The sequence below is a fragment of the Gossypium arboreum genome, chromosome 12, assembly GCF_025698485.1.
Source record: "Gossypium arboreum isolate Shixiya-1 chromosome 12, ASM2569848v2, whole genome shotgun sequence".
In the NCBI taxonomy this organism is placed as follows: Eukaryota; Viridiplantae; Streptophyta; class Magnoliopsida; order Malvales; family Malvaceae; genus Gossypium; species Gossypium arboreum.
In genome coordinates, this window is record NC_069081.1 from 109,217,375 (window position 1) to 109,238,733 (window position 21,359).

At 36.5% G+C, this 21,359-nt stretch overlaps 2 protein-coding genes and 1 long non-coding RNA gene across 3 annotated transcripts; all 3 read right to left on the bottom strand.

Moving 5' to 3' along the window:
* Positions 1 to 230: 230 nt before the first annotated feature.
* Positions 231 to 930, bottom strand: LOC108478010 (uncharacterized). The gene is made up of 2 exons (XM_017780455.1): positions 753 to 930; positions 231 to 664 (listed from the first exon to the last, which is right to left on the bottom strand). The coding sequence occupies exons 1-2, from the start codon at positions 928 to 930 to the stop codon at positions 231 to 233; spliced, it is 612 nt and encodes a 203-aa protein (XP_017635944.1).
* Positions 931 to 1,327: 397 nt separating this feature from the next.
* Positions 1,328 to 3,475, bottom strand: LOC108478009 (UDP-glycosyltransferase 83A1-like). The gene is made up of 3 exons (XM_053022977.1): positions 2,853 to 3,475; positions 2,742 to 2,758; positions 1,328 to 2,374 (listed from the first exon to the last, which is right to left on the bottom strand). Exons 1-3 carry the CDS (start codon positions 3,341 to 3,343, stop codon positions 1,485 to 1,487), a joined length of 1,398 nt encoding a protein of 465 aa, XP_052878937.1. The 5' UTR covers positions 3,344 to 3,475; the 3' UTR covers positions 1,328 to 1,484.
* Positions 3,476 to 8,232: 4,757 nt separating this feature from the next.
* LOC128285192 (uncharacterized) lies at positions 8,233 to 9,019 on the bottom strand. Its single transcript, XR_008275632.1, has 2 exons — positions 8,854 to 9,019; positions 8,233 to 8,600 (listed from the first exon to the last, which is right to left on the bottom strand). It is a non-coding gene; the product is annotated as an uncharacterized LOC128285192 (long non-coding RNA).
* Between the last annotated feature and the right edge of the window lie 12,340 nt (positions 9,020 to 21,359).

The following is a 21,359-nucleotide window of genomic DNA, read 5'->3' on the forward strand; positions in this document are numbered from 1 at the left end:
TAATGGCCATATTTATTGCAATTATAACATTGTACCTGATATTTATTTCCTTGTTGAAATCTACCTCAGCCTCGACCTCAACCTCGAGCTCCTCGTCCACAACTTAATGTTTGATATTCTTCACTTGTTTGGACTTTACCATATGATTGATTGTCTTGTCCACGTGTTCCTCGTGCTCCACTATTTCTGCCTCTATATCCTCCATAGTATCCTCCACGATTACTCGTACCTTATCCAAAGTTATCCCTAACTCCACTTTCGTTGAAGGACAACCTGCTTTGCAAGACTTGGTCCAAATTTCCAATATCATCATTTTGCTTCATTTTATGCTCATAGGCTTCGAGGGAACCCACAAGTTCGTTGAATGATATTTGTGATAAATCTTTTGACTCTTCAATGGCAACCACCACATAATCAAATTTGCGTATCAATGACCGCAAAATTTTTCCCATTACTCCAACATCATCATGTGTTTCTCCATTCCTTTTCATTTCATTTACCACTGCTTTCACTCGGATGACATAATCATCAACGCTTTCTGAAGGTTTCATTTTCAATGTCTCAAATTCGGCTCTAAGGGTTTGTAAATGTACCTTTTTGGGTTTTTCCGCTCCTTGAAGGGATTTTTGCAAAATTTCCCATGCTTTTTTTGATGTCTTCGCATCTGAAAATTTTTCAAAGGTTGATTCATCAACACCTTGAAAAATAAAGAACAGCGCCCTCTTATCCTTTTTACAAGCTTCTTTCAATACTTTTTTTTTCTTCGTTTGTCAAAGCCGCTTCGGCAGCTGCATTTTTGGGCTCGACATATCCTTCTTCGACAATGTCCCAACAATCTTGAGAACCAAGCGAAGCTCTCATCTGGATGCTCCAATTGTCATAATTTATCTTTGTTAATTTTGGGATTTGCGGTTGAATCGTGTTTACCATTGTGACATCAACACGAACCTAGCTCGAATACTACTTGTTGGAAGCGTAATAAAATAAATCAAATACTAAACTTTTTATTACACAAATAAACACAATACAAACTCTTTTTTTTTTCTCTCTATACTGCTGCTAGTAGTTTTCCTTACAACACTTTTTTTTTTCTCTCAAATTCACTAATATTTTCAGCACTCACATACACTTTATTTTTATAAGACTCTACTTATATATATATATATATAGACATAGTAAGTCGACTAAAATTTTGTCTTGCCTTGCCGTGTAGGACTTTTCAAGTTGCTGCCATTATCATTGACGTTTCCAGCATTATCCAATTTTCACAGTTGTAAACTACTTTTCAATTCAATTTGAAAGAGAAGTTGCATGAAGTAAAAGCCAATTTGAATATAATTTGTTTAGCTGCACTTTTTTACTTTTTGAAAAGTTGGTTTGTTTTTCTAACATAATCAAGAGGCAAGCAAAAGTTTCCAATCATATTTTCTTGAAACAACTATGAGAGCCAAATTTTCTCAATTTGATATTCAAAGTCCCAAGCTCTAAATGCTCTTAATATGTTGAATGAAGTTGTTGAAGTTCCTGCAAGAAGACCCACCACTTTCATGCAAACTCTTTTGAGCAACTTCCTTTACATGCACAGCATTCGCCTTTATATCTTGAGAGGACAACAATGTTTTAATCTTTGAACTTATTTCATCCCTCGTTATGACGCCATTTTCGTCTTTCCTTAACCCCAAACCGATCCTCCAAACATCGCAAATGTAGTTTCTATTGCAGAACTGATCAGCAAGGTAAGGCCAACAAAGAAAAGGAACCCCCATCGTTAGGCCTTCCATGGTTGAATTCCAACCACAATGGCTCATGAAACAAGCCACTGAAGGGTGAGCCAACACCTTCTCTTGAGGTGCCCACTCAACAAACTTTGCACGGTTTGATACCCTATTTATGAACCCTTCTGGTAATTTAGCCAATGAACCATCATTCATTAAATCAGACCGAATTACCCATAGAAATGGTTGGCCTGTAAGTTCAAGACCAAATGCTAGCTCATGCAGTTGCTGCGAGTCCACCGTGGTTGAGCTACCAAATGCAACATAAATGACTGAACCTGAAGCATGGTTATCGAGCCACTGTAAACATGTTGAGTCTTGGGGCCATAAGTTTCCAGCAAAAGTAGCCAAATGGTTGCTCGCAAGCAATGGCCCAATGGGGAAAACGTTGGGAACCAGTTGCAGAGCTGCAGAGTCGAGCTCGTAAATTGAGTTGCAAAGGAACCAGTCCTGAAATTTGTAATACTGAGGAAAAATGGTGTAAAAGCCAAAAAGAAGTTTCTGAAACACTGGATCCGGGAAGCCCCATCCAATCTCAGTGCTGGTCCAGGCGGGCACATCCTTTGAAACCGAGATTGCTTCATCTTTCAGCACGGTTCCTATACATCAGAAGATCAAGCTCAATTACATAAATCAAGCCATTACTTTCAGCTATTTTATTAATCATGAAGATTTGTCAAAAAAAAAAAAAAAGTAGTACATCTATTACACCTTACATACAAATTATAATATAAGATAAAATTGATCTTCAAAAATAATAAATTTTAATTTAATTTTTAAAATTATAAAACTATAATTTAATAAATTAGTGAAATCTATAACTTAATAAATTAGTGAAATTATATATTAATTCTTATAAAATATGTAATTTAATTTCAATGTCCTAGAAGAAAATTTCTGACTTTCTCTTTAAAAATGGGGATTTTTTTTTCCCAAAAAACTGGTTCTTTTATTTAAATAAAATACCTTTTAGATTGGTTTTACTGTTCATAAAAACCTATTCTTTTGGGTTTTGTGTTTATCATCTTTAGAGTTCCGCTTTAAATTCTCTTTTTATTAGTGCAATATACTTTATGCTAACCTTCAGTATCTATTATTCCGGCCTCAAGAAGTTGTGGAAGGTGAAGTGCGAGAGCCAAGCAAGGTCCACCGGCAGGCCAAACTGCGACAGCTTGGAGTCCAGCTTTCTTGGCCAGTTCAAGTGCCCAACCAACTGATGTGTCCGCCACAACACAAGTGAACTTCTGATTCGCATTCGATCCATTAACTTTCAATATGAAATCCTCCAAATAACCTGGCATAGTTCTATGAATGGAGTCGTTCAACTTCACCCAATCGGTTCGATCATCGTCCAGTTCCAGTCCATCGGGAAGCGAAACTAAGCTTATCAGGTGTGCCTCCTCAACATTTTCTGGTAAAGAAGCCTTGATTTTTGCATGTATGGACTCTGTGTTAACGAAGGTCACTTTCACACCATGGGATGCGATTTGAAGGGCCAATTTCATAAGAGGAGCCACATGCCCTTGTGCTGGGTATGGTATAACTAGCGCATGCGGTTGCCTTTCCATAATATTTTTTTGTTTGGATGGTAAGAAAAACAAATAAGAAAGAAAAAGAAGACGGAGGGGAAATTTTGAAGAAATAAAGAAATGTTTAACAACAATTGCTAACTTTTTTTTTTCTCTTGAATTGCAACGTTTTGATTCATCTATATATAGAGAAGAGAAATTCACCTTAATAGAAAAGATGATATGAAATTATGTTAAAATTTAAAAATCAAGAGAAAAAGCTGATTTCTCTTCTCCTATTAAAAATGTTAGGATAATATATAATTACAGTTTCATACAATCACTTCTCAGATTAATTAATATTTTTATAACTTTTGGTATGATTAATTTTAATAACTTGATGATCAAATCAATATATTAAGTTTTGAGTAAATTAATTTATTTAATATAAAAAGAAAAATCCTAATATATTATTAATGTTTTGTTATTTGTTTAATTCAAATTTTAGGTGATTCTTAGTAGAGTTATATTACTAAATACTAATAGTATACTAAATTATAAAAATATAATTAAATGTTATACTGACTGTATTAAGCCAATTGTTCATTTAAAGAAATTAATTTATGAGTCTTTTTAATACATTATTTATTATCCCTTATCAATTATTTAAATAATTTTTTCATGTCATTAATATATAATTTTAATAAATTTTTTTAGTTTAAACTTCAAATCTCAAACCATTCGAGTTTAGAATTTTAAATTTTGAATTCAGATTCAAAATTTAAAGTTCAAGTTTCGAGTTTCAAAGTTGATAAATTTATAATTGTGTTAACCTAAATGTTTGTTTTCGGAAAGAATAAAGCAAGGTTTAGCAAAATGACATTTCGTATCTTTGTCTGAAGTTTGTTGCTTGTAACGTCGTTTCTACCTTCATTTATCTACCGGCATTTCTTACTTAGAAATATTGATGTGGATTTAAACGGATTTTACTGTTTACTGAGTCTATGGTTAGCTACATCCAACAGCTTCAACAATGAGAATATGAAGTTTACGTAAGGAAATTTAGAATTTTCAAAATGTTGAAAATTAAAGAAACACGTTTACATAAGGAAATTTAGAATTTTCAAAACACTCGAAATTGGTGCAAACCATCCCTTTCAAGCCTACAGTTTTTTTCTTTTTTTAAATAATTGCAAGTTGCTTCTTGAAAACATCTTTTAATTAAAGGTTAAATATAAAATTAGTATATGAATTTATCTATTTTTCTCAAATTGATATTTATAGTTTTTTTTAGATTGATATTCAAACTTTTTTTCCATCAACTGTATTGATACCTAAATCTACCGCTGATACTTTTTTAGAAGCAAGAATTGCGTGCTTAAAAATGAGAAAGCCAAAGTTGAATCTATGTTGGAAATACTGAGGAAAAGATTTGAGGAGTTAGATAAAAAAGTTTCGTGTTTAGAGATTGATTTTAATAATTTATAAGATGAAGATGATTTCAAGAACAATAATGAGATTGTGGGAGAAATTGGGGTTTTCGAAAATGTGAGGCTAAACTCTGTTTAAGCTAATATGCATGCATCAAATGCTGGTAAAAATTCAACCTTCTTTAACCTTTTTTATTTTGTTTTTGTGTTTATTTATTAACTGTTGCATGCTCCCAAAATGCTTGTTGATCAATTTTACCTTTAAAAAATCAGAAATCATGAAGCTCAAAAATGAGAGATGAAGATGAAGAAGATAGTGTGGCAGCCAGGGTAGGAAAAAGAAAAAGAACAAAAGAAAAAGGGCAGAAAAGGAGGAAAAATGAAAAAGAAAAAGAGGTACAAAAAGGATGACACATGGCGTTGCCCAAGTTGCCAATTCTGCCACATCAGCAAAAATGTAATGGTGTTAGGCTCAAATACTAATATAGTTGACAGAAAAAAAAATCGAGTACTAATCTTGAACAAAAAAATTATAAATATCAATTTAAAAGAAGTAAATAAGTTTGAGTACCAATTTTATATTTAACTCTTTAATTAATAGTAAATAAGAAATGGGTTTCTTGGAAAGATGTTTTAATTAATAGTAACTGATAATGCTATATAGACTGGAAAGACTGGAAATGGGGATAGATCATGCGATAGGATTATAGTATTTAATAATTAATTTTCATTAAATTAGACAGTATAATTTTTTATAAAGTTTTTCAAATAATATGATTTCGAAATTAAATTATTTTAATTTTAAGAACATTAATAATTAAGTTAGTTTAGAATAAATGGCAACGTTATTTTACTTAATATATATTATAAAAACAATGATTATTTAGAATAATTGTTGCTCAAAATAATTGTTGTATGAGAATAACGTGTTCAAAATAATCATATTCGAACAGGGTTTTATTTTAAAACAATTATCATCTAGTGTAGCTATCGTATGTGAATAGCTAAAATTCAAAAAATCTCTTTTTTAGAATAGTTATGTTCGAAACAATTGTTATTTGGAACAATTTCTATTTAAATTAGTTGTGTTTTTAAGAAAATGTATTATTTAGGACAAACTCTTCCAAGAAAAGTATTACCACATAATATCTTGTTTAGAACAACTTACGTTTGGAAAAAACTGGAACAACATTTATTCAAGAACATTCCTCATCTTGCACTTTAAGAGATATTTCGCGAAAGATGTTTCACATAGTACTACTTTACCAAAATAGAAAGGAAAATAAACATGAAATATGGCATGGTTCTTGGGTTATCTTCGTTCTTAAGATGTTTTGAAAATTTTGATCTGGTGAAATAGGTATGAAGGTAGTTAAAAGATTTCTTTTTAAACTTTTTTTCTTATAACAATTGAGTATTTTTCTTTTCTTTTAAAAACATAATAAACTCTTCTTTATCAATCACCATTACTATCACCAACAAAAACCATTACTAAAGAAAAACTATTTATGTCATTATAGCTGAAAATTAATTTCATTATTTATATTAATTATTTAGTTTTGTAACTCTATTTTTTTAAATCTATTAATAATAGCATTTCACAACTGAAATAATTATCAAATACTAAGGTTTTGGCAATCCCAACTAGAGGTGTGCATGGGCCGGGCCGGGTTCGGGACGGGCTCACAAAAAATTTCAGTCCCGTTTTCTAGGCCTGGCCCGAAATAAAATTCTGAAGTTCGAGGTCGGCCCGACCCGGCCCATATTAAATTTTTTAACTTATTTTATTAAATAAAAAATTTTAAAATATATTAAATAATCAAATACATTTAAAACAAATATTAAAACAAGAAACAAATAAAAAAATATATTAAAACAATTCTTAAAACAATACACAATTTGAAAAATATAATAAAAATTGATTATATTAAAATTAAAATTAAAATATAAATATAATTAAAAATAAAAAATATATATATTTAGGCCGGGCCCGGGCAAAAAAAATTTACCCGAGCCCGGCCCATTTTCTAAACGGACCTCGTTTTGTGCCCAAACCCATATTTCGGGCCTATATTTTTACCCAAATCCTCCCATTTTTCGGGCGAGCCTTCGGGCCAGGCCAGGTAGCCCGGCCCATACACACCTCTAATCCCAACCCTTTCTCCGATATACGTTTAGCAATATTGAAAATTATACTAAAATAATTTTATTTTACTAACTAAGATAATTTTTAAAACTAAAAATTAAATATTATTATTACGGTACATTTAGCTCTATTTAAGTTTTACCTAAATATCATGCTATTTTTTTATGCAATCAAAAATTACAGTACAATTTAAAAAAAGAGATGTCAACATCGAAGACTCGAACACTGAATCTTGACTTGCCAACATAGAATTTTAACCATTTACTCTTTCGTTTTTAAGTTGTTAACAAAATCATGCTACTTAAAAAGAGCTGCTTCTTTTGTCCAAATGTTCTTTCCCTTCCAAAATCAAAGAAATACAATTTTAACAAAACACCCTTGTCGAAACTATTTTTTTTAAAACGAGAATCGACTTTGTTTGAAAATAAAAATTAAAACGGGAGTCGCCACCGATCTTTATTAGGTGTGATTGGACCAGTTTATTAAAACAACATTTTTTGGGGTCTACGAAACTTGAGAAAGCGGGTTTGGGAGTCGGTTACGTGCGAGGAAGGATTAGCACCCTCGTCACACCCAAAATTGGTACCTAATCGATTGATTAACGTCTTAAAGTCGAAAGTCGAAGATATTTTAAAATAAATTTTAAAATACGATCCCTTTTATGAACGTTTGGATTGCTTGAAATGGATATTAAGATTCTCTTGTTTCGAAGGAATAAAATATCACATCCAGCACGTAGGACACGACATTTCAAACCCTCGATACCAAAATCATCTCATAATTTCCGAAACTAATGCTTTGAAGTTTAAAAAGGATATTTAGTTGTTTGGTCAAACGACAAATCGAAACCCAACACGTAGGGCACAATCTCTCGAAAATTTCCAAACAAAAAAATATTTCCTTTATTTACAAAGTCGACCCAAAACACATTAATTTTGACTTAAAATAAAGTGGAACCATTGATTTTGGATTAACAAGTTGAAAACCACAATGCGACAATTACAAATGACGAACAAACGTGGAACAACATACATGGATAAGATGCTATACAAATGGGTAACAATAATATGAAAATATAAACGAAAAAATTATAATACACAATGACAATAATTACATAACATATGTCATTTAAATACCAATGTTAATAATCAAAGGAAAGAAATAAATTACATGAAACCTTTTAAAATAAATAATGAGATGATTTCAAAAAATAATACATAAAACAAGTTTGAAAAAAGATGTTATAAAAATGATTTTAAATGAGTAGTATGAAACAATTTAAAATAATTAATGTACAAAACAATTTAAAGTAAAGTAGGCGACTTGATCCAAATAGCATATAAAGGTCTAAATTAAATAATAATAACAATATGTGTAAAGAGTTTAAGTCATACGATATATTAGAATTTGAAAACAAATAATCTATAGAAAAATAGTTTAAGGATAAACATAAGCTGTTGGACTCAATTTTTACTCGGCCCAAAATACAATTCATTAAACACAACTCCTAAACCAAAGAATCAAACAGTCCAACTTTAAGCCCAAAATAAAAAAAAAATAGACTAAACCCTAGCCCAAGCTTTTAGCCCAATAACTTAAACTTTTTTTTCTAGCAAAGTGAAAACCCCAGGCAAGCTGCTACTCGTGCCCACGCCCAGCGCCCCTCCCTCGCACGTCGCGCTCCTCCTCCGAGTCGTACGCCCTTCACCAAGCCACGTCAGAGGCGTACCCGCCTAGGAACCTACAAACGTGTAGAACAGATTGTAAAAGAGTCGGCTATAAAACCGAAACAAAGCAATTGTAAAAGGGACGTTTTTTTCCCTCACAGCAGAATACACAAGCAATAGAACATCAACAAAAGCCCGTTTACAGTCTTAAGAGGTGTTTTTTTATTTCTTTTCTTTGGATTTTCGGTTAATGTTTGTTTTTTTCCCTCTCTATCGATTTTATAAACTGTTTTTTTAATAAAAGAAAAAAGAAAAAAGGAGACTCACCTGGGTTCACGCCGTGATCGGCGTTGGAGACGGAGGCATAGAAATGCCGATGATCCTCTATTACGGCTTCCTCAGACTTGGGTTGAAATCTTAACTAAGATTTGGGGGGGCGTATTATTTTTTTTCAAAAATGGCAGAGCAAATGAGGTGGGTTAAATGCTTGGGTTTTACCAAATAAATGCCATTCAATGGCTTTTGTTTTAAATGGCAATTGAAATAGCATCGTTTGGTGCTGGACCAACACACTTTGGCTCAAAATGGGTAATTTTTGTGTTGAGTCCCCCCCTTTGTGCTAGGGATCAATTGGGCTCTGCTTATTCTTTCTTTGATTATTTAAATTCATCCCTAGAATTTACGTGTTATTCCAGTTTAGTCCACACCTAGGTGCAGCGCTTTGGGACTTGGAGAATTTGCATTTTTAGTTCCTACTTGTTTGTGCGTATCTAGTTCAAGTCCTTGATTTTGTTTTAATAATTTGATTTGTTTAAAACTATCCTCTAGATTTTGTTTTTGTTTCAATGGAGGTCTTTTTAGTTTTAAAATTCTTTTACTCTTTTTATTTATCTTTTTAAATATTTTATGTTTTTAAAAAATTTGTTTTACTTTGTAATTTTAAATTTTCTTATATACAATTTATTTCTTCTAAAACTCCTATTTTACTATATATTTTTTTAAAAAGAAAAACACTATTATTCATTATTTTTGTATACTATACTCATTAAGTTTTACTTTATGTGCATTATAAGTTGTTAACAAGCATTTTCTTTGTCTTATTGATTTTATATTATATAGATTGTAATTCATATATATTCGTTAACATTTTTTGATGGTACTAATAATTCATTTATCCCGTCTGGTATGCATATTATTTGCTTAAAATTTGGCTTTGAGCATACGTTGCAATTTTTTTTTTGTACATAACGATGTCATATTCTTACTAATTTTAGGTGTAAATTGTTTTGTATTGCATTTATGTTAAATTTTAGCTTATAATCTTTGTTTTGAAATTCATTTATATAATAAATTTTATATTTGTGCATAAATATTTATACATTGCTGCGTGCCTATTGTTGTTTTATGCATTTTAATTTTTATATTTGTACTTTTTTTATTACAATAGATGATAGGTGAGCTATGATATTAATTGTTTGTTTCAAATTATTCATTTTATTTTTTTTCCATTTTCAAATAAATCTTATAAATATGCTCCACTGCTTTTATAACCATTTGTGTTTCAAAAAAAACCCTCTCAGCATAAGGCAATATTTCGTGTTGGGAAATTTGGGAGATCGTGCCCAATCGTGCTGGGCTTCAATTTTCCATTCGGCTAAAATACGGAATATCCTTTGGAAATTTCGTCCATGCTTTTTAAAAAATTAAAATGAGGCAATATTTAGTATTTGGGGAGTTTGAGAGATTGTGTCCAATCGTGCTGGGTTTCGTTTTGTTCATTCGACTAAATATGGAATATCTTTTTTTTTTTAAATTCATCCGCGTTTTCTTAAAATAAAACGAGGCAATATTTCGTGTTTGAAAGTTTGGGAAGTCGTGCCCAATCGTGCTAGGCTTCAATTTTCCACTCGACTAAAATATGGAATATCCTTTTTTAAAATTTCATTCACGCTTTCTTAAAATAAAACAAGGTAATATTTCATGCTTGGAAGTTTGGGAGGTCGTGCCTAATCGTGCTGGGTTTTAATTTTTCATTCGACTAAAATACAGAATATCCTTTTGAAATTCCATCGATGTTTTCTCAATTTAAAATGTGGCAATGTTTCGTATTTGGAAATTCGATAAATCGTGCTCAATCGTGCTGGGTTTCGATTTACCGTTTGGGCCGAATAGTCAAATATCCTTTTTAAAAGTTTTAAGTGCATGTGTTTTGGAAAATCCTGAGATGATCTTGTGTCAAGGGTTCGAAATATTGTATCCAATCGTGCTGGACGTAATATTTTATTCCTTCTAAGCAAGAGAATCTCAATATCCAATTCAAGTTATCCAAACATTTTAAAGGAGTTGTATTTTAAACTCTTTTTCAAAGCTTCAACATTAGGACGTAAATTGATCAATACAGTACCAATTTTGGGCGTTGCGAGGGTGTTAATCCTTCATCGCACGTAACTGACTCCCGAATCCATTTTCTAGTTTTTCATAGACCAAAAACGTTGTTTTAATAAACTGAAATACTTTATTAAAATGATCGATCACAAGGTGACCCGATCACACCTAAACAAAAAGGATTGGTGGCGACTCCATTTTCGTTTTAAAGTCGACTTTCATTTTTCAAAATAAAAATGGTTTCGACAGCTTGGCGACTCCGCTGGGGACCAATAAGAGAGTCAAGCCGTGAAATTGATTATTTTCTGTCCTTTTGTCAAAAATTTAAAATTTGATTTTTAGCATACAATCCTTTTACTACATTACATATTGCATGACCGACGTGGTCACACCCTTTAAGTGGGAGTGAGAAACTATGTCTTCGTGAGGTTTTCACCTCCGCATGGGCTAGTGGACTGCTTCCGAGATACATTCGTACCTATGTCTTCGTTAGGTTTTCACCTCCGCATGGCCATAGGGAAATGTATTCCCCTGAACCGAACTCGATCCGTATGAGCCTATAATGGGTGAGGGTTGAGGAATCTGCTGGTTTGGGTACTCTTTTCTTTAGAACTGAGCCACATATAGTGAACCCTAGGGATCTACCCTAGATATAGTTATGTTGAACTTTAGTGGTACCCAGATAAGTGTTTAATTATTCTCTATTTTTTTTGGATTTTATTATCCGGTACTAACTCGTTGTGTTTTGATTGCATATCATTCCATCTTTAGGGAGGTTTTGATTCTTATTCAATTACTAAGTTAGAAAGCTTGCTATGGAGAACGAATTTCTTGATAAAGTAGAAGATAATACGGCTGTCCGTATATGGTCAGAGAAGATGCAAATTGAGAAAGGGGATAGCCTGGCTGAAGGGTATAAATCAGAGTTATGGGACTTCACCCGGATCAGTGTGACATAGAATGAGTTCGAAGAATTGAGGGATATATGGGACAGTTGAGGCAATGAGACTAAGCAACTGTTTTACCAAAATTTTGGCGACCTACCTTACCTGCTTGACATTAAGGTAGACAAGAACTTGTTCCGGGCTATAACTCAGTTTTGGAATCCTGCGTACAGTTGTTTCACTTTTGGGAAGGTGGACTTGGTGCCTACTGTGGAGGAGTATATAGCTTTACTTCGTTGTCCAAAGGTTCAAATCGATAGAGTGTATTTTAGGGCTGCTAATTCCCAACCTTTTATAAAGAAATTGATGAGTATCACCGGAATGAGTGAACAATGGGTTACTGCCCGAATACAGCAAAAAGGTGAGGGTAAATGTATTCCCTGGGTGTGTTTGAGGGATCTGATCGTAGCACAGCCAGACATAAAGAAGAGGGTGGACATCTTCGCCTTGAGTATCTATGGTTTGGTAATTTTCCCCAATGCTCTAAGGTATGCAGACGAAGCAGTAGCCGATTTATTTGATGGGCTTGGCAAAGGAGCCACACTGGTGCCGGCAATTCTAGCTGAGACGTTTAGGTCCTTGAGTGCATGTCGGAAAGCAGGCGAAGGTAGATTTATAGAGTGCGCGCAGTTATTGTCAGTATGGTTCCATAGCCATTTCTAGAAGGTGGATAAAGTTTCTTATCGGGTTTTCTCCGAGAATTATTCCCCACTAAAGGAGATAACAGCCACGCCCAGGAGAGACGATATATCAGAGGGGAGTTGGATCACGCTCCTTCGAAATCTTCAAGAAGAAGGCGTTGAATGGAAAGCTCCCTGGTTAGTTCCTGATGAGATCCTCTATCGGTGTGGTAGTTTTGATTGGGTACCTCTGCCTGAAATTTGGGGAGCTATTGGATATACCCCATTACTCGTGTTAAGGCAATATAGATCGAGACAGTTTGTACCGATAGCGCATGGCTCAGAGTGAGTTCTCGTATAGGGGGAGCCATTATAAGAAGAGAATCTGAGAGATTGCCGATGCCTGGAGACAGACACGTCAGATGAAGAGGTTGGCGGTAGGTTCGATGACAACCTTGGAATATGATGGGTGGTTGCACAGAAGGACTAATGATAATATCCCTCAGCCAATGTTAGGAGACATCAAATCCATGGATGAATACCTATAAGTAATTCCTTCCGAGCTAGAGATCATCAAGCAAGACTTCGATGAGAGAAATTCAGAGTTAAGGAAGAAGATAGAGCAGTTGGAAGAAGAAAAAGTGCATTTGAAGTTAGATGTCAATGTTCAGAAACTCGAGGCCGAGAAGTTAAGAAAGGGAAAAAAAAAGGCCGAAGAGGACTTGGACGGTTTGAAGGTTGATTACAAAAAGCTGCATATGTCAATGAGAACAGCTGGATTGGGAAAGACATCAGAGCAGTGGCGATGAGAAGTTCAAGAGGAAAACGCCAGAGCTGATCAGTGGGAGAAGAGGTTCCACGATGCTCGAGAAAGGGAAAGCACCTTGAGGAAGAGTTTGATCGAAGGCCAAAATGAGAGGCAGATATTAGCAGCTCCGGTAGCGGAATTAGAAAGGGTGTTGCATCAGAGTCGTGGTCATAACTTGGGCATTGAACTAAAGGCAAGCTTAAGCAGGATCGAGGATTTGAAAGGAAGGGCAGAAGAGCTTGAGACCGCATTACAGAACTGTGAGCATCGAATTGAATTCCTCGAGTCGAATAATAAGTAATTGAAGGAACAACTTCGTTGATCGCAGGACCAGGTCAGGGATAGAGATCATATCATGAGCGAAGCCGTGGCACAGATTTAATCAGTGGCTAATTGTTTACAGACTTTAGTGGTTCAGGCTGATGTGCTAAGTGTGAAGTATGAGTTAGAGTCGGACCGGGGTCGTGAGTTGGCTTGCCTTCTTGAGAAAGTTAAAACTTTGAGCATTAGGACAGAGTCGTATATATAGTCTATTTTATGTAAAGGATTTTATTTTCTAAGAAAGTTTCTAAATGGAATTGGATCAGAATCGATGCCCTTTCAGTTTTGCATTCATTTTATACATTTGCATTTCATCACATCACGTGGATTAAATTTCAAAAAAACTCTTAATTAATTTAAAATTATATTATAGTTACCCTGGAACATCAATACTACACGCGTAAAAAAGCTAAAGCTATGGATCAAAGGTTGGAAAAATTGGAACAAATGCAGAGTGAAATGCAGGAACGACTGCAAGCACAGATGCAAGAGCAACTGGACAAGATTCAGCAGGATATGAAAGATCAGATGCAAGAGTCACAGAAGGACATGACGAATCAGCTAACTCAGTTGTTGCTCGGAGGGCCAAGAAAAGGGAAGAGCCCTATAGTCAACCCAGATGGTGATAGCGAGATCCTTACTTACCCTCCAGGTTTCACCCTAGTGCATACCCCAGTACCACCTCAAAGGGTGTCTGTTAATGTCAAACCCTAGTATCAGGCCAGTATTTTGGCACTAATGAATTTCCCGATGGGCTCATGTTCTAAACCCGAGGACGATCGGGTAAATCCTTCGGTCCCCGACTTTGATGAGATGACAGAGGTAGGGAAGGAAAAAGGAGAACTCCCAGAGCAGCTGAAAGTCCGATACAAATGGCTGGAAGAGAAATTCAAGGCACTGGAAAATGCAGATTATCAATACGGTATGGATGCTAAAGAGTTGAGTTTGGTTCCGGATCTAGTGCTCCCTCCGAAGTTCAAAATACCGGAGTTTGAGAAATACAATGGAATCAGCTGCCCTAAGGCCCACATCACGATGTTTTGTCGGAGGATGACGGGTCATATCAATAATGATCAGTTGCTCATTCACTATTTCCAGGATAGTCTGAGTGGGGCTGCAGCCAAATGGTACAATCAGCTGAGTCGTACCCAAATTAAATCGTGGAAAGACCTAGCACAGGCCTTCATGAAATAGTATGGCCATGTGACGGACATAGCGTCCGATCGGATCACGCTATAGAATATGGAGGAAAAGTCAAATGAGAGTTTCAGACAGTATGCTCAGAGGTGGAGGGAAGTCGCTACACAAGTTCAACCGTCGCACTTGGAAAATGAGACGACCATGCTTTTCATTAATACTTTGAAGGTACCTTTTATCAATCACATGCTAGGAGGCGTTATAAAAAGTTTCACGGACATAGTAATGTCCGGTGAAATGATTGAGAACGCGATAAGGAGTGGAAAGATAGAGACTGGGGAGAGCACCAGAATGTCAGCCCCGAAAAAGAGAGAAATAAGGTCGGCAATATAAGCATGGGACATGTAAAACCAATCATGGTTAATCAACCAAAAACGACAGTCGTGGGCCAGCAAGATTCGCCAAGACAGGAACCCAATACAAAGTGGAATACGGAGAAGCCCCAGTTTACTCCTATTCCAATAACGTATCGGGAGTTGTACAAAAATCTATTCGATGCACACGTTGTATCCCCGTTTTATTTAAAATTATTGTAGCCCCCGTATCCCAAGTGGTATGATGCAAGTGCCCAATGTGAATATCATGCGGGTGTTACTGGACGCTAGATCGAGAATTGCACCTCTTTTAAAAGAGTGGTCGAAAAGCTTATTAACGTGGGTGTTGTCAAGTTTGATGAGGTGCCTAGCACAGAAAACCCGTTACCCAATCATACTGTTAATGGGGTAAATGCGGTAGACGAAAATATGGGAATGAGAGCTAAGTTAGATATAGCAGAGGTGAAAACCTCGATGAGGGAGGTTCTAAAGAAGATGGTAAAAAGAGGTCTAATCATATAGGATTTTGGAAGCAAGTCTCGAGAAGTGGGGAACTATTGTGAGTTTCACGGTGAGGAAGACCATGAGATAGAAACATGTAATGGATTCAGGGCCCTGGTACAGGGTTTAATGGACAACAAGGAGATGGAGTTCTTCGAGTTCGCTGAGGAGAAACATGTATGCGCCTCAGAAGAGGGGCTAATAAAGAAGGTCTGTGAAGTCAATCACCCAGTAGTGATCATTTCACGACCGAGAACAAATGAAGATGGAGCAAAAATGATGCCAAAAATGGTGATTCAGAAACCAGCGGCTTTTCCTTACAAGAATAACAAAAGGGTGCCTTGGAGTTATAATTGTAATGTGACATTGCCAGGAGAGGGAAGGTTGGCCAGCACACCAGATACGGAAGTTGAGTCTGTAAAAGCGAAGTCTTTGATGTCGAAATGAGGGGAGGGGAGAACAAAACCACTGGTTAATGAGCCAGTAACAGCAGATGAAGCTAAAGAATTTTTGAAGTTTCTGAAACACAGTGAGAATAGTGTTGTGGAGCAGTTGCACAAGCAACCAACTCGCACCTCGATACTAGCTTTGCTTCAAAATTCGGGGGTACACCGTAATGCATTGATGAAGGTGTTGAATGAAACCTATGTTGCTGAAGACATCTCGGTGAACAAACTGGACCTACTCGTCAACAATATTAGTGCTGATAACTTTATTTCTTTCAGTGATGATGAAATACCGCCAGGTGGCATGGGGTCCACCAAGGCTCTGCACATCACTACCCGATGCAAAGGGTATACATTACCGGGGGTATTGATTGATAATGAATCGGTGCTAAATGTCTTGCCCCTATCCACATTGAGCAGGTTACCCATAGATAGCTTTCACATGAAGACGTGTCAGAACATAGTGATAGCGTTCGATGGCACCGAGAGGAAAGTAATGAGTAGGATTGAGATCCCTCTTCTGATCGGACCTAACACGTATGAGGTAGACTTTCTCGTAATGGACATAAAGCCTTCTTATAATTGTTTATTAGGGAGGCCTTGGATTCATTCAGCAGGAGCAGTACCATCATCATTGCACCAGAGGCTGAAGCTAGTAACGAAGGGTCGGCTGATAACCGTAAATGCAGATGAATACATTATCACATCCGTTGCTAATGATACGTCATACATCGAGAGTGATGATGAAGCAATTGGATGTACTTTCTGGTCATTAGAGTTCGTAAACGCAACTTTCATAATTGAAGGAGGCAAGATTCCAACGCCAGAGTTATCTGAAGCTACAAGGATGAGCTTACAATTGATGGTAGGAAAATGAGCATTGTCTGGAAGGGGGCTCCAAAAATACCTCTACGGACGAGTTAAAGTACTGGTTTTAGTTGGAAAACGGGATCGTTTTGGCTTGGGGCATAGGCTGGATGCCAAACAGGAAAAGGAAGAGCTAGTGAAGAAACAGGAGAGACGAAGGGCACGATTGAGTAGGGCAGAGGTTAAATGGGAGCCAATGACTTTCCCCATATATCCAATACATTTGTGTCAGGAGGAATTATTCATCTTGAGTCAGAGAGGACAAGAGAAGAGACAGTTGAAGAGCTGATGGGAAGTTTAAGCATTAACGTCATATTGGAGGAGAGGGCAATAAAAGGAAACTTATCAAACATCTGCCCTTATGAGCTTGGAAGTGTCCTGAATAACTGGACTGCGGAGGAAATTCCTGTAGCTCTTAGAGCTAATACAGAGTAATATTCAGAACACACTTATTGTATTAAGCCTAGAAACAATAAAAATATTTTGTGAAATAGGCTCATGTTCGAACACCTTTGTTTTCAATAAAAAATGCATCTTTTGTGTTTCATTCTGAGCAAATCTTTTTGTTCATATTCTCAGCATATTCATAATCATGCCATAAAAATAAGCCACCCTTAGATTTATTCTTTGGATATTTTTTTTTGTTATAATAGGTTTCCAAATATCGACGTCACGAGCAGTACCGTTACGGACTCAGAATCTCTTTTCGAGCCAGATATGTGTTTAGAGGAATCTCAAGATTTTGAAGATGACGAAGAATGTGGGTTATCTCTGGATTTGTTAAGGATGGTAGAACGGGAAGAGAAACAAATTCTACCCCACAAAGAGACGACAGAGAATGTGATTTTGGAATAAGGGAAAGAAGTGAAAATCGGAACTTGCATAACTGAGAAAGTAACGCGAAACCTCATTAAATTGCTATAAGAGTTCAAAGATGTCTTCGCGTAGTCGTATCAAGACATGCCTGGGTTAAGCACCGACATTGCAGTACATCGAGTCCCCATAAAAGAAGAATACAAGCCTGTTCAGCAGAAGCTTCGAAGGATGAGACTCGACGTTGCAGTAAAAATAAGGGAAGAGGTCAGGAAGCAATTCGACACTGGGTTTTTGCAAGTGGTGAATTACTCGGAATGGGTTGCTATTGTTGTCCTTGTCCCAAAGAAGGATGGGAAAGTGTGAATATTTGTAGATTACAGAGACCTAAATAAGGCCAGCCCAAAGGACAATTTCCCGTTGCTCCATATCGACACGCTGGTGGATAATACGGTGGGTTACTCGTTATTCTCTTTCATGGATGATTTTTCTGGATACAATCAGATAAAGATGCATCCTGCAGATATGGAAAAGACCACATTCATAACCTTGTGGGGAACATTTTGCTATAAAGTGATGCCATTCGGGTTAAAAAATATGGGAGTAATGTATCAAAGAGCCATGATGACCTTGTTTCACAACATGATGTATAAGGAGATTGAGGTTTACGTCGATAATATGATTGCAAAATCCCGGACAGATGAGGAACATATACAGGTTTTGAGGAAATTGTTCTTGAGGCTGAGAAAGTTCCAGCTAAAACTCAATCCGACAAAATGTACTTTCGGGGCTAGATCAGGAAAGCTGCTCGGTTTCGTCGTCAGTGAAAAAGGAATCGAGGTTGACCCTGAAAAAGTCAAGGCTATACAATAATTGCCCCCGCCACGCACTCAAAAGGAAGTTCGAGGTTTTCTGGGAAGATTAAATTACATTGTCCGATTTATTTTGCAACTAACTGAAAAATGCGATCCCATATTTCATCTTCTCAAGAAACATAACCCAGGTGTGTGGGATGAAGAGTGCCAGAAAATATTTGATAGAGTTAAACAATATTTGTCCAATCCCCCGGTGTTGACACCACCTAACCCGGGTAAACCATTAATATTGTATTTGACAGTATTTGACCACTCAATGGGATGTGTACTAGGCCAACACGATGAGACAGGAAAGAAAGAAAGAAAAGGCGATATACTACCTTAGTAAGAAATTCACTGAGTGTGAGATAAGGTATCCGCCAATTGAGAAACTATGTTGTGCTTTGGTCTGGACAACTCGGAGATTGAGGCAGTACATGTTGTACCATACGACTTGGTTAATCTCGAAATTAGATCCTCTTAAGTACATGATGGAGTCAGCCGCTCTGAATGGAAGGATCGCCCGCTGGCAAATTCTGCTTTCTAAGTTCGACATAGTTTATGTGAACCAGAAGGCTGTAAAAGGAAGTGTAATAGCAGATTTCCTAGCCAGTAGAGTTTTAGAAGATTACAAGCTCTTGAACTTTAATTTTCCCAATGAAGATCTAATGTATGTGGCAGTCACTCAAGAAGACACTCCAGAAGATCGCCCCTAGAAACTAAATTTTGACGGAGCATCAAATGCTGTTGGTAATGGAATTGGGGCAGTCTTGATATCCCCAAATGGAGATCAATATCCGTTTACTTGCAGATTAGATTTTGATTGTACAAATAATATAGCAGAGTACGAAGCATGTATCATGGGCATCCGTGCAGCCGTAAAACGTAAAATCAAGGTGTTAGAGGTGTATGGGGATTCCGCACTAGTGATCTATCAGCTCAAGGGTGAATGGGAAACAAGAGACTCAAAGTTGATCAATTACCGAGAACTGGTTCTGGACTTAATCAAGGTGTTTGATGATATCACTTTCTACTATCTCCCACGTGATGAAAATCAGATGGCTGATGCCCTGGCTACATTAGCTTCCATGTTTAGAGCGAATAAACAAGAGGATATGAAGATGATCTAGATGGGTATTTGTGATGCTCTAGCTCATTGCTACAGTATTGACGAGGAGGAGGAGATGGATGATCATCCTTGGTATCAGGATATTCTTTGATATGTGAAAAATCGTGTATATCTTGATCAGGCAACCGAAAATGATAAAAGAACATTGAGGAGGTTGGTCGGTAACTATGTCTTAGACGGTGAAATCTTGTATAAAAGAAGAAAGGACCAAGTGCTGCTAAAATATGTTAATGCTGTTGAAGCAAAGAAAATCCTGAAAGAAGTCCATGAAGGTGTCTGCGGGACGCATACCAATGGGTTTACAATGGCCAGGCAAATCATGAGATCCGGGTTTTACTGGTCTACAATGGAAGAAGATTGCGTTAACTATGCCAAGAAATGTCATAAGTTTCAAATTTATGGTGACAAGATCCATGTGCCTCATTCTCCTCTTCATATCATGACTTCCCCATGGCCTTTCTCAATGTGGGGCATGGACGTCATTGGGCTGATTTTACCGAAGGCTTCTAATGTACATCGTTTTATCTTTGTGGTTATTGATTATTTCACCAAGTGGGTGGAGGCTACTTCATACGCCAGCGTCACGAAGTCAGCAGTTAGCAAGTTCTTGAAAAAGAAAATCATATATCGATATGACATGCCAGAGAGGATTATATCTGACAACGCATTAAATTTGAATAACAGCGTGATAATGGAGGTCTGCAGTCAATTCAAAATTAAGCACCAAAACTCATCACCATATCGCCCGAAAATGAATGGGGCAGTTGAGGCGGCTAATAAAAATATAAAAAAGATCGTGGGGAAAATGGTTGAAATTTACAAGGATTGGCATGAAAAGCTATCATTTGTTCTCTATGCTTATCGAACGTCGATCAGAACTTCTACCGGGGCAACACCTTTCTCATTGGTTTATGGGATGGAGGCAGTTTTGCCTATTGAAGTTGAGATTCCTTCTCTCCGAGTTTTATCTGAATTGAAACTAGATGAAGCAGAATGGGTCAAATCCCGGTATATCAGCTAAACTTGATTGAAGAAAAGAGGCTGAGGGCTATTCGTCATGGCCAAATGTACCAGAAACGCATGATGCAAGCTTACAACAAGAAAGTTCGCCCTAGAGTATTCCAGGAAGGGGACTTGGTATTGAAAAAGATTCTCCCTATGCAAAAGGATTTCAGAGGGAAATGGATGCCAAACTGGGAAGGACCTTATGTAGTGAAAAAGGCTTTTTCTAGAGGGGCACTGATATTAGCAAAAATGGACGGCAAAAGCTTCCCCAACCCGATAAACTCAGATTCGGTTAAGAAGTACTACGCTTGAAAAAGAAGATGCCAAGGTGAAAACCCGCAAAGGGTGCTTTGAAAAGAAAAAAAAAGAAAAAAAATGGAGAGGCCAAGGCGAAAACCCGCAAAGGGCGCCTTGAGACCAAAAGGGTTTTGAGTTGAAAACCCGAAAAAGGGCAGCTCAATTTGTGAGCAAGGGTGGGGCATGTTGCGACCTTGTTCTACTAGAATTAACAAGAAGGTAGAGCATTACATCTTGAAAGCATCAACGAAATATCTTGGGCCTCCTAAACACACATCTGGCCTCCAAGGGTTTTCGAACAGTCCGAATAGAGGAGCTCACGCTGCTATATC